General features: G+C 37.7%; 1 protein-coding gene across 1 annotated transcript in view; it reads right to left on the bottom strand.

Annotated features, from left to right (window-relative positions):
• ADD2 (adducin 2) overlaps positions 1 to 15,891 on the bottom strand; it is a 146,006-nt gene that overhangs the window by 93,525 nt on the left and 36,590 nt on the right. The window contains exons 3-6 of the mRNA XM_053717770.1: positions 14,400 to 14,538; positions 12,769 to 12,920; positions 11,879 to 11,959; positions 2,591 to 2,740 (exon numbers count right to left, since the gene is read on the bottom strand). Of these exons, the coding sequence (XP_053573745.1) occupies positions 2,591 to 2,740; positions 11,879 to 11,959; positions 12,769 to 12,920; positions 14,400 to 14,538 (522 nt within the window). The remainder of the gene's footprint in view (positions 1 to 2,590; positions 2,741 to 11,878; positions 11,960 to 12,768; positions 12,921 to 14,399; positions 14,539 to 15,891) is intronic.

Raw genomic sequence — 15,891 nt, 5'->3', positions numbered from 1 at the left:
TTGGCTGTTCCGATCAGCCAATAGAATGCGAGCTCAATCTGATTGGCTGATTGGATCAGCCAATCGGATTGAACCTGAATCTGATTGGCTGATTCAATCAGCCAATCAGATTTTTTTAACTTAATTCCGATTGGCTGATAGAATCCTATCAGCCAATCGGAATTCGGCGGACGCCATCTTGGATGACGTCATTTAAAGGTACCTCATTCCAAGTTTAGCGATCGGCCGGGATGGATGCTCCGCGGCGGCGGAGCGAAGAAAGAAGATTGAAGATGCCGCCGGAAGACTGAAGACTTTGCTGCCGCTTGGAGGAAGACGTCGCCGGAGGAAGATTTCTTCTTTGCCGCTTGGAGGACGACATCGCCCAGATCGGATCAGGAGTTCGGCCCGGTGTGGTGAAGACAAGGTAGGGAGATCTTCAGGGGGGTAGTGTTAGGATTTATTAAGGGGGGTTTGGGTGGGTTTAGAATAGGGGTATGTGGGTGGTGGGTTGTAATGGGGGGGGGGGGGGATTGTATTTATTGAATGCAAAAGAGCTGAATTCTTTGGGGCATGCCCCACAAAAGGCCCTTTTAAGGGCTGGTAAGGTAAAGAGCTTTGAAATTTGTTTAATTTAGAATAGGGCAGGGAATTTTTGTTATTTTGGGGGTTTATTATTTTATTAGGGGGCTTAGAATAGGTGTAATTAGCTTAAAAATCTTTTAATCTTTTTTTTATTTTTTGTAATTTAGTGTTTGTTTTTTTTTGTAATTTAGTTTAGTTAATTTAATTGTATTTTTAGATAGATGTTTGTAGTTTATTACATTTATTGATAGTGTAGGTGTATTTATTTTACAGGTAATTGGGTAATTATTTTAACTAGGTAGATATTAAATAGTTAATAACTATTTAATATCTATTATACCTAGTTAAAATAATTAACTATTTACCTGTAAAATAAATATTAACCCTAACATAGCTACAATGTAATTATTAATTATATTGTAGCTATCTTAGGGTTTATTTTATAGGTAAGTATTTAGATTTAAATAGGAATATTTTAGTTTATAAATTAATTAGATTAATTTAATATAAATATAGTTAGGGGTGTTAGGGTTAGATAGAGTTAATATAGTTAATATAAATACTATAGTAACTATATTAACTATATTAACCCTAATATAATTAGGGTTAATATAGTTAATATATATAATGTAATAACTATATTAACTATAATATACTTAGGGTTAATATAGATAACATAGCTGGCGGCGGGGTAGGTAGATTAAATTAGGGGTTAATCATTTTTATATAGGTGGCGGCGGTGTAAGGGGTCAGATTACGGGATAGATAAGGTAGATGGCGGCGGTTTTAGGGGCTCACAGTAGGGGGTTAGTTTATGTAGATGGCGGCGGGGTCGGGGAGCGGCGTTTTAGGGGGTAATAACTTTATTAGGGATTTCGGGGGGGGGGGGGGATCGCGGTTGACAGGGAGATAGACATTGCGCATGCGTTAGGTGTTAGGTTTATTTTAGAAGATCGCGGTTGACAGGGAGATAGACATTGCGCATGCGTTAGGTGTTAGGTTTATTTTAGCAGATCGCGGTTGACAGGGAGATAGACATTGCGCATGCGTTAGGTGTTAGGTTTATTTTAGCAGCTAGTTTAGGGAGTTACGGGGCTCCAATAGTCAGCGTAAGGCTTCTTACGGCTGCTTTTTGTGGCGAGGTGAAAATGGAGTAAGTTTTCTCCATTTTCGCCACGTAAGTCCTTACGCTGCATATTGGATACCAAATTGCGCGGGTTTGGTATACCTGCCTATGGCCCAAAAAACTGCGGGCGACGGCAGAAATATACGGGCGTAACTTCTAGCTTACGCCGTATATAGGATACCAAATCCGCGCAATTATTGGCGTCGCCGGCTTTTGCGGGCGACGCTTTATATCGGATCGACCCCATGATCTGGGCTGCATATGGCGTCCAACCACAAAAGGCTCACTAGTTGGATTCAACAGATTGTCAATGCTATTCAGCAGAGTGCATAGATGCACCCCAGATCATGATGTCATCAGTGGGCGGAGCTTGGTAGTTATTTCAAAGTAGCCAGAAACAATACTCATTTTAAAATAACTTTTTTACAGTTTCTGCTGCATAATTTAGAAAGGGGTCAGGAGGCTATTTGCAACTTAATCTAAGGTAAGACTTTAAGATGAGTAAGGTGTAGACTGTCCCTTTAAACATTATTTTTAGGGTGTCTTGCTTTTTCTGCATAAACATGGATACAAGTGTTACCTCTGTAATAAAATAAATGCACTTCCTTTAGGGCATCTCTTTGTCACTGATTAAACATATTTCCAGAGTTATACAATTGAAAATAGATCAGTAAGGAACAGCAGAAATGATCTTATACTATAATTTAAGAAACCTTCAGATTTGCCATTATTTGCTGCTTCTGCCATAAGCTGTCTACTTCATTATGGGGTGCCCTGTTTACAAGGCCTTCATGCTGTGTGTACTATGGTTTATACATGTGCATAATATTACCTCAACTGCTGTGGCACTTTGATACCAGAATTCTGGTTCTATTTACAGAGTTAGAAAATAAATCTTACCGCGGTGGTAGCAGGAGTGTGCAACTGGATTATACATCTCACATCTGGCCGAGCAGAGTATATTGCAGAGTGCAGGCTGAAGTCTTGCGTGTTCACTTCAAAACCAGTGCTGCCCACTTCCACTATCTCCCCCAAGATGTTTACCTTTACCTGAGAAAAAAAAACAATAAAAGCTAAGTGTAATATCTCAAACATTGCCCGAAACATTACACATACAGTATAATACTTACAATGATGAAGAATAGAAAAGTATCTGGTAATGGTAATCCCTCTCTTCATTTAAGAGGCTCAAGTGATTATAACAACTTTGGTATGAATAATCTTATCTGTTTTTTTTTTTTTGTTGCTCTTTATTAACATTTTCAAACTAAACTAAATAGATATATCACACTTATTTACCATGCATATTTAAGGTGATATTAAAAAACAAACAATGTTGGAAAAATTATACCAGAAATAAAGATTCTGAAAACACAATGGCAAAACAAAATAATACATTTTATTTACCTATCAAAACTATATATTTCTTTAAAGTAGATAACCCATGCGACTGATCTACGCCCATTTTGGTATATTTCATACCACCTTTTCCACGCCAAATGCAAAAACATTTTCACAAACTTTGGGTTCTCACTGAAATTATTTGCATACTGCTTGTGCAATCATGATACAAATGATTGTAAAAGCTAATCTGGGATCCCCTTTGTCTGGAAACAGCAGACATATATGGCTTTGCAATTGTTTTTTGGTAATTAGAAGGTTACTTATTGTATCTGTACACCACAATTCTGAAATTCCTGGCAGTGAAGGGGTTAATTAGTTAGCTGGTTAACAGTGAATGTAGGTATTAGCCTCCTCCCTCCAGATTACCAGATTCAGTAAGAGAGTGAGTTAAGATACTCTCTATCTCTAAATAAGTTTGCCATTTCATCAAGCCTCTTATGGAGTATATCTTTGTTGGACACAAATCTGCAAACTCTCAAAAATTGACTCAGTGTGAGTGAATTTTTTGAAGATGAGTGTGAGCTGTCATAGTGAAGCAAATTATTCCTGTCTATTTCCTTCCTGTATAAATCAGTCTGTATAACACCAAGCTTCTACAATTACTTCTAGGATCTGCCCTGTCGGGTTTAGTGCACTGACTGACTAGAGGGAGATAATCAAATCTATATTGGAGGTACAACACCATTTATTCTATTACCATCCTCCCTAATAGGACACTCTGGGAGACATCGCTACTAGTGATCATCACTGTTGACACACAGCAGCTGTCACATTGTGGAGGATCCAATCTTCGCCTCCTGTCGATACGGAGGGTAGTCACGTGAACGCCAAGATCCCAGATGCCTAAAAGACAGGAAACGCTACTCGCGTCTGTCGAATTTTGGACGTTGCAGAGGTCTGAGCAAATTACCACGATTGGTAACAGAAGTAAATCCTCTTTTTCTTCCCCAGGCATAAAGTTCTCTCTGGACGTGGTACACTCCGCAGAAGGGAAGAAGAATCAGCCATTTAATTACTATTATTCAGACGTCAGGATAAGCTTTATAAAGGTATACTCACTAACTTTTGATTCCTTGGTGACTTTATCGTTTTGGGCTGAATGAGCTCTGATTCCTAGTCCAGATTCCGCCAATGGTTTGATTTATCTTTGACTTTGGCAAGCTTTGGATCTCATATCTCTCCTTAGCAACATTGTTTTATATTTGTATTTTGTGTATCAATTTTACATTCAGAGCCATTTGTGTAGCTGTGCTATAAATTTTAGCTGTACTTCATATTTAAAAGCATAGAATCCTCGTATCGGGAGACGTCCCTAACGAGTTTTTATAAGTTGATTGTCCCATCTATAGGATTATTTTTTGTTTTTATATTAAATATTATTTATTTTTATCTATGATTTTGTTCTTTAGACCCGTTAATCTTAATCTTAAGCTTTCAACTAGCGCTGTCTCGCTTTTTTTATACAGTTTTATGTTTCATGGGGGTCTCTAGGCCTTGTTGATGACCTGCTATAACTGCCTAGAGACCCTCAGCCTGAAAACATTTGTGGGGAATGTGGGGATTTATTATTTTATTTTTATATATGTGTGGGTCTTGGGGGTTCCTATGATTGAGAGGTTTAAAGAGCAGTAAGTGCAGGGAGGGCCACAATGAGTTCTGAAAGCACCCAGGATGACAATACTTGGTTGTCATCCACAATTAACACATTGGGGCCTAGTTATCAAGCCGTCAACCTCAAATACGCTGGAATTCCGCATCGTATTTGTGGCGAGGCTGATTCGCCTTAGTTATCAAAGGCTCGAGACCAGCAAAAGTAGAATTTTGTGACGTAAGCATCGATCCGCCGGACTCAGTCCGACACAGATCGATTCTTACGTCACTCCAGATGTTCCGCACACAAGTGCGGCACATTCTCACTACTTTTGCTAGTTATCAAAAAACCAGCAGGTACGCTCGGCACTTTTACGGCCCAGCGTACCTGGTTTTCAATCCGTCACCCCTGGAGGCGGCGGATCCCATAGGAATCAATGGGAGTCTGACCATAGCGAAAGTACAAGTTCGCTGCTGACAGACATCCCATTGATTTCTATGGGAGCTGTCTACACCTAACACCCTAACATGTACCCTGAGTCTAAACACCACTAATCTGTCCCCCCCTACACCGCCGCAACTAAATAAAGTTATTACCCCCTAAACCGCCGCTCCCGGAGCCCACCGCAAGCTACTCTATACATATTAACCCCTAAACCGCCGCTCCCGGAGCCCACCGCAACTATAATAAATGTATTAACCCCTAAACCGCCGCTCCCTGAACCCGCCGCAACCTATATTAAATGTATTAACCCCTAATCTGCCCCCCTACACCGTCGCCACCTATAATAAATTTATTAACCCCTATCCTGCCCCCCCTACACCGTCGCCACCTATAATAAATTTATTAACCCCTATCCTGCCCCCCACTACGCCGCCGCCACTGTAATAAAATTATTAACCCCTAAACCTAAGTCTAACCCTAACCCTAACGCCCCCCTAACTTAAATATTAATTAAATAAATCTAAATAAATTAACTCTTTTTAACTAAATGAATCCTATTTAAAACTAAATACTTACCTTTAAAATAAACCCTAATATAGCTACAATATAAATAATAATTATATTCTAGCTATTTTAGGATTTATATTTATTTTACAGGTACCTTTCAATTTATTTTAACTAGGTACAATAGCTATTAAAAAGTTATTAACTATTTAATAGCTTACCTAGCTAAAATAAAGAGAATTGTACCTGTTAAATAAATCCTAACCTAAGTTACAATTACACCTAACACTACACTATACTTTAATAAATTATTCCTATTTAAAAATAAATACTTACCTGTAAAATAAACCCGAAGATAGCTACAATGTAATTAATAATTATATTGTAGCTATCTTAGGATTTATATTTATTTTACAGGTAACTTTGTATTTATTTTAGCTAGTTAGAATAGTTATTAAATAGTTATTAACTGTTTAATAACTACCTAGCTAAAAGAAATAAAAAATTACCTGTAAAATAAATCCTAACTTAAGTTACAATTAAACCTAATACTACACTATCATTAAATTAATTAAATAAACTACCTACAAATAACTACAATTAAATACAATTACATAAACTAACTAAAGTACAAAAAATAAAAAAAGCTAAGTTACAAAAAATAAAAAAATAAGTTACAAACATGTTAAAAATATTACAACAATTTTAAGCTACTTACACCTAATCTAAGCCCCCTAATAAAATAACAAACCCCCCCAAAATAAAAAAATGCCCTACCCTATTCTAAATTAAATAAATTTCAAAGCTCTTTTACCTTACCAGTCCTTAAAAGGGCCATTTGTGGGGGCATGCCCCAAAGAAAACAGCTCTTTTGCCTGTAAAAGAAAAATACAACCCCCCCAACATTAAAACCCACCACCCACATACCCCTAATCTAACCCAACCCCCCCTTACAAAAACCTAACACTAATCCCCTGAAGATCATCCTACCTTTAGTTGTCTTCACTCAGCCGAGCCACCGATGGAACTGAAGAGGACATCCGGAGCGGAAGAAGTTAATCCTCCAAGCGGCGCTGAAGAAATCTTCCATCCGATGAAGTCATCATCCAGGCGGCGCTGAAGAAAAGTCTTCGATCCGGCCGATGTCATCTTCAAAGAGGCGCTGAAGAGGTCTTCTATCCGGGCGAAGTCATCTTCCAAGCCGGGTCTTGAATCTTCCTTCCGCCGACGCGGAACCACCTTCTTCACCGACGGACTACGACGAATGACGGCTCCTTTAAGGGACGTCATCCAAGATGGCGTCCCCTCAATTCCGATTGGCTGATAGGATTCTATCAGCCAATCGGAATTAAGGTAGGAAAATTCTGATTGGCTGATGGAATCAGCCAATCAGATTCAAGTTCAATCCGATTGGCTGATCCAATCAGCCAATCAGATTGAGCTCGCATTCTATTGGCTGATCGGCCATTGGCTGATTTCTTTTACAGGCAAAAGAGCTGTTTTCTTTGGGGCATGCCCCCACAAATGGCCCTTTTAAGGGCTGGTAAGGTAAAAGCTTTGAAATTTATTTAATTTAGAATAGGGTAGGGCATTTTTTTATTTCGGGGGGATTGTTATTTTATTAGGGGGCTTAGATTAGGTGTAAGTAGCTTAAAATTGTAATATTTTTAACATGTTTGTAACTTATTTTTTTATTTTTTGTAACTTAGCTTTTTTTATTTTTTGTACTTTAGTTAGTTTATGTAATTGTATTTAATTGTAGTTATTTGTAGGTAGTTTATTTAATTAATTTAATGATAGTGTAGTATTAGGTTTAATTGTAACTTAGGTTAGGATTTATTTTACAGGTAATTTTGTATTTCTTTTAGCTAGGTAGTTATTAAATAGTTAATAACTATTTAATAACTATTCTAACTAGCTAAAATAAATACAAAGTTACCTGTAAAATAAATATAAATCCTAAGATAGCTACAATATAATTATTAATTATATTGTAGCTATCTTCGGGTTTATTTTACAGGTAAGTATTTATTTTTAAATAGGAATAATTTATTAAAGTATAGTGTAGTGTTAGGTGTAATTGTAACTTAGGTTAGGATTTATTTAACAGGTACATTTCTCTTTATTTTAGCTAGGTAAGCTATTAAATAGTTAATAACTATTTAATAGCTATTGTACCTGGTTAAAATAAATTGAAAGGTACCTGTAAAATAAAAATAAATCCTAAGATAGCTAGAATATAATTATTATTTATATTGTAGCTATATTAGGGTTTATTTTAAAGGTAAGTATTTAGTTTTAAATAGGATTCATTTAGTTAATAAGAGTTAATTTATTTAGATTTATTTAATTAATATTTAAGTTAGGGGGGCGTTAGGGTTAGGGTTAGACTTAGGTTTAGGGGTTAATAATTTTATTACAGTGGCGGCTGTGTAGTGGGGGGCAGATTAGGGGTTAATAAATTTATTATAGGTGGCGACGGTGTAGGGGGGGCAGGATAGGGGTTAATAGGTTTAATATAGGCTGCGGCGGGTTCAGGGAGCTGCGGTTTAGGGGTTAAACTATTTATTTAGTTGCGGAGAGGTGCGGGATCAGCAGGATAGGGGTTAATAATTTTATAATAGAGGGCGACGGTATAGGGGGGGCAGGATATGGGTTACTAGGTATACTTTAGGTGGCAGCGGTGTCCGGGAGCGGCGGTTTAGGGGTTAATACATTTATAAGAGTTGCGGCAGGGTCTAGGAGCGGCAGTTTAGGGGTTAATACATTTATAAGAGTTGCGGCAGGGTCTAGGAGCGGCGGTTTAGGGGTTAATACATTTATAAGAGTTGCGGCAGGGTCTAGGAGCGGCAGTTTAGGGGTTAGTAACTTTATTGAGTTGCGGGAGGCTCGGGGGCGCCGGTATAGGGGGTAGAACAGTGTAGTTTAGTGTGAGTGCTTATTGACAGGCTAGCAATAAAGCTGGGAAAAAGCCGAAGGGCAGCGAGATCGGATGAGTGATAACTCTCACAGTCCGCTGCTCATCGCCCCGCGGCTTTTTGACAGCTTTATTTGATAACTTAGGCGTATTTTTTCAGGTCCGCGGCGGCGATGTGAGGCGAGCTTAGGCGGGCGTATTGGGCCGGCGAAGCCAGAAAAGTAGACGGCTTGATAACTATCCCCCATTGTGTGGATTACTGACATGTGTCATCACTCACAATTAAGGGGTTAAAAAACTTTCCAATTTACTTATATTATCAAATTTTCTTCCTTGTCATTCTCCTTTTGTTGAAGGAGCAGCAATGCACTACTGGGTGCTAGCTGAACACATCTGGTGAACAAATAGCATATATTTGGAACAAGCAATCACAGGCTAGCTTCCAGTAGTTCATTGGTACGCTTGAGCCTTTCTAGGTATGCTTTTTAACAAATGATACCAAGAAAACAACTTAAACTAGATAATAGAACTAAGTTGTATGAAATTGCATGCTCTAACTGAATTATGAAAGTTTTATTTTGACTTTACTGGCACTTTAAAGGGACATTGTACACCAGGGCCTCCATTACATAAAGAGCGTTGCCCACAAAAGCCGGCGACGCCGGTTTTTGCGCGTTTTTGGTATCCTATATACAGCGCCGCATATAAATGCGGCACGTATATTTCACCCGTTGCTCGCAATTTTTACTCCCATAAGCTAACATGGGACCGCGTCGTAAATCGGTATCCAATATCCAGCACAAGGCCTTACGTGGCGAAAATGGAGAAATCTTACTCCATTTTTACCTCGCCATAAAAAGCAGCCGTAGCAGACCTTGCGCTGAGTATGGGAGCACAGTTACTCCCTAAAATGCCTGCAAAAAAACCTAACACCTAACTCATGCGCAGTGTCTATCTACCTGTCAACCGCAATCCCCCACCGCAATAACTAATAAACTGTATTAACCCCTAAACCGCAATAAACCTATTCTAGTATTAACCCCTAAACCGCCATAGCCCATACCGCAATTAACCTATTCTAGTATTAACCCCTAAACCGCCATAGCCCACAACGCAATTAACCTATTCTAGTATTAACCCCTAAACCGCCATAGCCCACATAGCCTATTAAATGTATTAACCCCTAATCTGCCGCAGCCAACGTTGCCGCCACTATTATAACGTTATTAACCCCTAAGTCTAACCCTAACCCTAACACCCCCCTAACTTAAATATTATTTAAATAAATCTAAATAGTATTACTATTATTAACTAAATTATTCCTATTTAAAACTAAATACTTACCTATAAAATAAACCCTAAGATAGCTACAATATAATTAATAATTACATTGTAGCTATTTTAGGATTTATTTTAATTTTACGGGCAACTTTGTATTTATTTTAACTAGGTACAATAGATATTAAATAGTTAATAACTATTTAATAGCTACCTAGTTAAAATAATTAAAAATTTACCTGTAAGATAAAACCTAACCTAAGTTACAATGACACCTAACACTACACTATCATTAAATTAATTAAATAAATTAACTCCAATTACCTAAAATTAAAATAATATTTAAATTATAATTAAGTTAGGGGGGTGATAGGGTTAGGGTTAGACTTAGGTTTAGGGGTTAATAACTTTATTATAGTGGCGGCAACGTTGGCGGCGGCAGATTAGGGGTTAATAGATTTAATAGGCTATGTGGGCTATGACGGTTTAGGGGTTAATACTAGAATAGTTTTATTGCAGTGTGGGCTATGGCGGTTTAGGGGTTAATAATTAGACTTATTGCGTTGTGGGGGGTTGTCGGTCTAGGGGTTAATACATTTATTATTAGTAGTGAGAGGGGGGATTGCGGATATAGGGGTTTTACGTGACGGGCTATTTTTGGGAGGCAGGTTAGACTCTTACGGGAAATTTGATATTTCCTTTACTTTTCTTAGGCGCCTGCAGTTTCTAAAGTGCCGTAAGTCACTGGCGACTCCAGAAATTTGTATTTACGCTTATTTCTGGACATCGCCAGTTTATCCGACTTACGGCACTTTAGGAACTGCCGGCGGGGTATATGTAATACCCCGATGTGTGAGGTGAAATTACGGGCGGCGCAGTTTCCCACGCTTGTGCCGAAACCTGCGCCCCAGATTTTTCTTTGCATACATGTTTTGTATTTATATAGCCCATATGTTACAATGTATAGTTTTGCTTATGTTTTAATAACATTGTGCTGATTTTCAGACTCCTAACCAAGCCCCAAAAGTGTCAGAGGTATACACACGTTTACAGACTATTGCTGGCTCCTCTTTGTCTAATCTGTCTTTTTATATGCAGGGAAGGGGGGGAGGAGTGTCTTGCCTTTCTGGTTTCCCAGCCACTTTTAGTGGGTGTCCCAGCCTAACCTAATCAATAGTGCTAAACTTGGAGCTTTTAAGTAAGTTTCTGTGCATATTCTTCTTTATAATAGTGTCTATTACATGCAGTTATATGAAAATTTGTGTATACTGTCCCTTTAATATTCTTTAGTGCATAGTATGCATGTTGGTTTTGGAATACTAGAAAACACACACGCATATATATACATTGCTCCGGATGAAGATAGAAGATGATGGAGCCGTCTGGGAAAAGACCTTCATCGCTGGACTTCAGAAATGGTGAGTACCTATTTGGGGCTTAGGTTTTTTGAGTATTATGTTTTTTATTTTGAGGGGGTTGGTTGGATGGGTTTTACTGTTAGGGTGTAATTGGTATTTTTTATAAGTAAAAGAGCTGTTTAACTTAGGGCAATGCCCTACAAAAGGCCCCTTTAAGGGCTATTGGAAGTTTAATATTAGATTAGGGGGATTTTTTATTTTTATAGGGGTATTAGTTTAGGTTTAATTTTTGTTTATTTTTTTCTGTAATTTTACTTTTTTTATTTTTTGTAACTTTAGCTTGGGGGGTTTGTATTTTTTAATCATAGACTGCCCTCTGGGCAGGTTTATCGCCTAGTAATCTAATAAAAGAACTAGCAAAACATAAGTAAAAAAAGGATTTGATTGCCATACGACTAATCTGAATATCTCTTTATACTTAAACAAGCTAAATTTTAACAAATATTTATCATAATATTATCATAATATAGGTACTAAAGAAGTATCATTTCACTGGAAAAAATATTCTAAATAAGAATATTAGTTGTACTTACAGACATGAAAAGAGTTCAATCTCTCAAAAGCATCTCTTGTAATACAGATTATATTATAATAAATAACTAATGAGAACACCAGACCTGTTTTGTACTCACCAGACTGGAAGCAGTCACCTCATTACAGGCAATTCCTTTTGGGCTGATTAAGAAGTGATCCTGTTCTTTATTCACCCTTATCTAATAAGACAAAGCACAAGAAATAAATATTGATCCAGTAAATTAAGTCTTTGTATCCTGGAGGCTTCCGGTAACTCTGGGAATACAGGCAATCCAGGTCAAGCTGAATGTTTTAAGTATCTACGTCTCATAAAAATGTTTAAAATAGTACACAGAGGCTGTCAACATCCGTTTTTGAGAGCTTACAATCTAAATTTGTCCTCAGGTAAGAGGGAGCATCTGTCAGGTCACATGCAAACAAAGTAAATGGTGTTCTAAAATGAATTTCAATTAAACATGTAAGACATTTTTCCACAAGCTTTTTTAACCTATTAAAAGGGACACTGAACCCAATTTTTTTCTTTAATGATTTAGATAGAGCCTGCAATTTTAAGCAACTTTCTAATTTACTCCTATTATCAATTTTTCTTCATTCTCTTGCTATCTTTATTTGAAAAAGAAGGAATCTAAGCTAAGGAGCCAGCAAAGTTTTGGTTCAGACCATGGACAGCACTTGTTTATTGGTGTTGTCCAATCAGCAAGGACAAACCAGTTTGTTCAACAAAAATGGGCCGGCATCTAAACTTACATTCTTGCTTTTCAAATAAACATACCAAGAGAATGAAGAAAATTTGATAATAGGAGTAAATGAGAAAGTTGCCTAAAATTGTATGCTCTATCTGAATCACGAAAGAAAAAATCTGGGTTCAGTGTCCCTTTAATATTGCAATCTATTTTACTAGGATCAGGAATGGTTAACCCAATCCCCAAGAATGTTGGTCATGGAACATGCATCTTTAAAATGAGAGATCAATTGTTTTCCAGCTCACCGAAGCATATGTACCAATCAGCTGTGCCCATCCGTAGAGGTCCAGCAATCTGTAGACACTGGCAAGCTTGCATCTCATCAGCCTCTCACCCTTTGCCAAAGGGACAGGATCATTGCTGTGCAGGTCATTAATAGGCAGCACCATGGATGAGCCTATAAATAGAGGCTTAGTTACTACCATCCTCAAGTAATCAAAAACAACCTCAAGACATAGTTTGTACTTGTTCAACCTCACTCTCCAAGATGCCTTTTTTTCTATTCTGTGCACCTGCATTTATGTTTAGTTACAGAGAAAATATTTTTACAAATTGGTTCACCTTCCTTTATTTACTTTTATTTCAATCACACCTAATAGCTGTATTACTTTACACTGCACTCTTGCAACAAGAATTAGGAGAGAGAGTGCCCACTAGATACTTGGGGGCCGATTTATCATGTTCAGATGGACGTGATCCGCTATAGCGGATCATGTCTGCCCCACATCCATAAATGCTAACAGCATACACTGTCGGCATTTATCATTGCACAAGCATTTCTAGTGAAATGCTTGTGCAATACCGCCCTCTGCACATTCGCTGCCAATCGGCCGCTATCAGGAGATGTCAATAAACCCGATCGTATCCGATCGGGCTGATTGCTGTCTGTCATATCAGAGGTGGCAGACGAGTTAAGGAGCAGTGGTCTTATGACCGCTGCTTTTTTAACTTAATGTACCCCTTAGAGTGGGAAGTAGTCAGGGGAGAGAGAGCAGGAAATACTTTTTAACTGTCTGCACTTAAGTCTGCGGCTTCTGACTGAGGGGTGGGCAGATGGAAGGTATCAAAGACCTGAGCTTCTGAGAAAGGCAAATAAGCCTTTTTTTTCTTGCGATATAAATCTTATTTTATTTATATATATATATATATATATATATATATATATATTTTACTGAGGTAAATTTTTTTTATAGTTAAAGGGATTGGAAGGTCAAAAATGAAATGTGCAAAGATGCACTTCAATTTGAAATATAAGCATTTTTGCAATATATACGTCCAGTAGCAAAAATGTTTCTAGAAAAAGTTACTGTTTTTTTGCAGCATACGCACATATGCTGTGAGGGCCTGTGCACCAGTATTCAGATACCACACCTTCTCAGAGCATCAGCTGTGGCTTGCATAGCATCAATGACATCTTCAGAAGCAATACACACCTCTGCCAGCTCTCTGAGAAGGTGTAGTGTCTTAATACTGGTGCACGGGCCCTTACAGGATATGCGCATATGCTGCAGAAAAACACTAATCACTTCTACTAGAAGCATTTTTGCAAAAATGATTACATTTCACATTAAAATGCACCCACACAATTTTCATTTTTGACCTTTCTATCCCTTTAATGAGGTTTAGGATAAAAGCATTACAAGAGATTTATGAATAGGTACATAAACTGTCACATAATCCCATCAATAGAAAAAATACAAGAACCACACATTTTGCAGTATTAAAAATAATGCCTGTAGGGCTCACTGTTACATATCTATTTTTCTAACTTTATTTATACTTTATTAACCCCTAAATATAATAACATCTGCTACTAAACAATCTCCGCAACTGATACTGGTAATGATACAGGAAGAGGAGTAGAGAGGAAACTTACTGACAGGACAAGTAGGGAAGACAGATGGGCTAGTACTGGCCATAAACTCAGCGATTTGTCTAAGTGCCCAAATATTTGAAGAGTTGTTGCCTTTCTTCATCTGTTCCTGTATGAGGATTTCCAACTCCTCCCTAAAAGACTGAAAGATTAAGATGAGCCATCAATCTGCAGTGATGTTTAAAGGACAACGTGCCTTAATAAAGAAATCATTAGTTATATAGTAATATGGGTATAGTACCAGGCTCATGGAAGAAAAACAGGGCTGTAGATAAGATAAAGAGTGTATAAGGCATAACAAAAGTTGTTTTATTAGCTGAAAAAGGATTATTGTTAGAACACAATTGTTAAAGAGACATGCAACTCAAAGTATAATTCCCCCAAATTCAATAAAGAGATATAAAAGTGCAAAAAGAAAATACACTAATGTGTTATAGCATTTAATTATTACACTGTTATTTTCATATAACTGTGTGTTACCCATGAAAACGGGTTAAATACATAGGTAAAGTCCGGTCACGAGCAGCTCTACTGGGAGCAGGTTGAACTGGTGAGCCAAAGTCAAGAGGTATATTTGTGTAGCCACCAATGATCAGCTAGCTCCCATTAGTGCATTGCTGCTCCTGAGTCTACTTAGGTTTGCTTTCCAACAACTGATAACAAGATAAGAAAGTAAATTTGATAATACAAGTCAATTGAAAATAGGTTTGTCTGAAACATGAAAGTGTAATTCTAACATTCATGCCCCTTTAATGATAAAGCATTGCAAGTTTCCCTGTTTATTTTTTTTGTTTTGTTTTTGCTGTAAATACTTTACTTTTGATGTGTAAATTCTGCTTGTCCCACGCGCTCCCTATAGAGACCAAGAAGCAAATTCTGTAACCTAAGTACAGTATGCTACAAATTGTCATATTATCATATCTAGCTACAGATATTGGGGCCAATTTATTAAAGTGCGGACGGACATTATACGATGTAGCGTATCATGTCAGTCGCACATCGATAAATGCTGATCAGCATTTATCATTGCACAATCAGTTCTCATGAACTGCTTGTGCAATGCCACCCCCTACAGATTTGCGGCCAATCGTTGTCAATCAACCCGATCATATAGGATCGGGCGGATTGATGTCCGCAGCCTCAGAGCAGGTGGACAAGTTATGGAGCAGCGGTCTTTAGACCGCTGCTTCATAACTACTGTTTCCGGCGAGCCTGAAGGCTCGTGCAGAAACAGGGGCATCAAGCTCCATTCGGAGCTTGATAATTCAGCCCCATTATCTCTTGATACTGCAATGACCAGCAGCAGAGTTTAAAAATGTATGGGAAATTGCTCCTTTAGGTATATTTTTGTATATGAAATAACTGTCTTTGCTAATTAAAAACCTAATCCAATGGGTTGAGCATTCAGGGAGTGCAGACCTCATTATCTTATCTCTCTATATTTACATAAATCCACCTTATCTTTTCACTCTATAAACATTTTTATTATCTCTCT

The sequence above is a fragment of the Bombina bombina genome, chromosome 6 (assembly GCF_027579735.1).
Source record: "Bombina bombina isolate aBomBom1 chromosome 6, aBomBom1.pri, whole genome shotgun sequence".
Lineage (NCBI taxonomy): Eukaryota > Metazoa > Chordata > Amphibia > Anura > Bombinatoridae > Bombina > Bombina bombina.
Note: the sequence above shows the minus strand (reverse complement) of the source record. Positions and strands in the feature narration are given on the sequence as shown.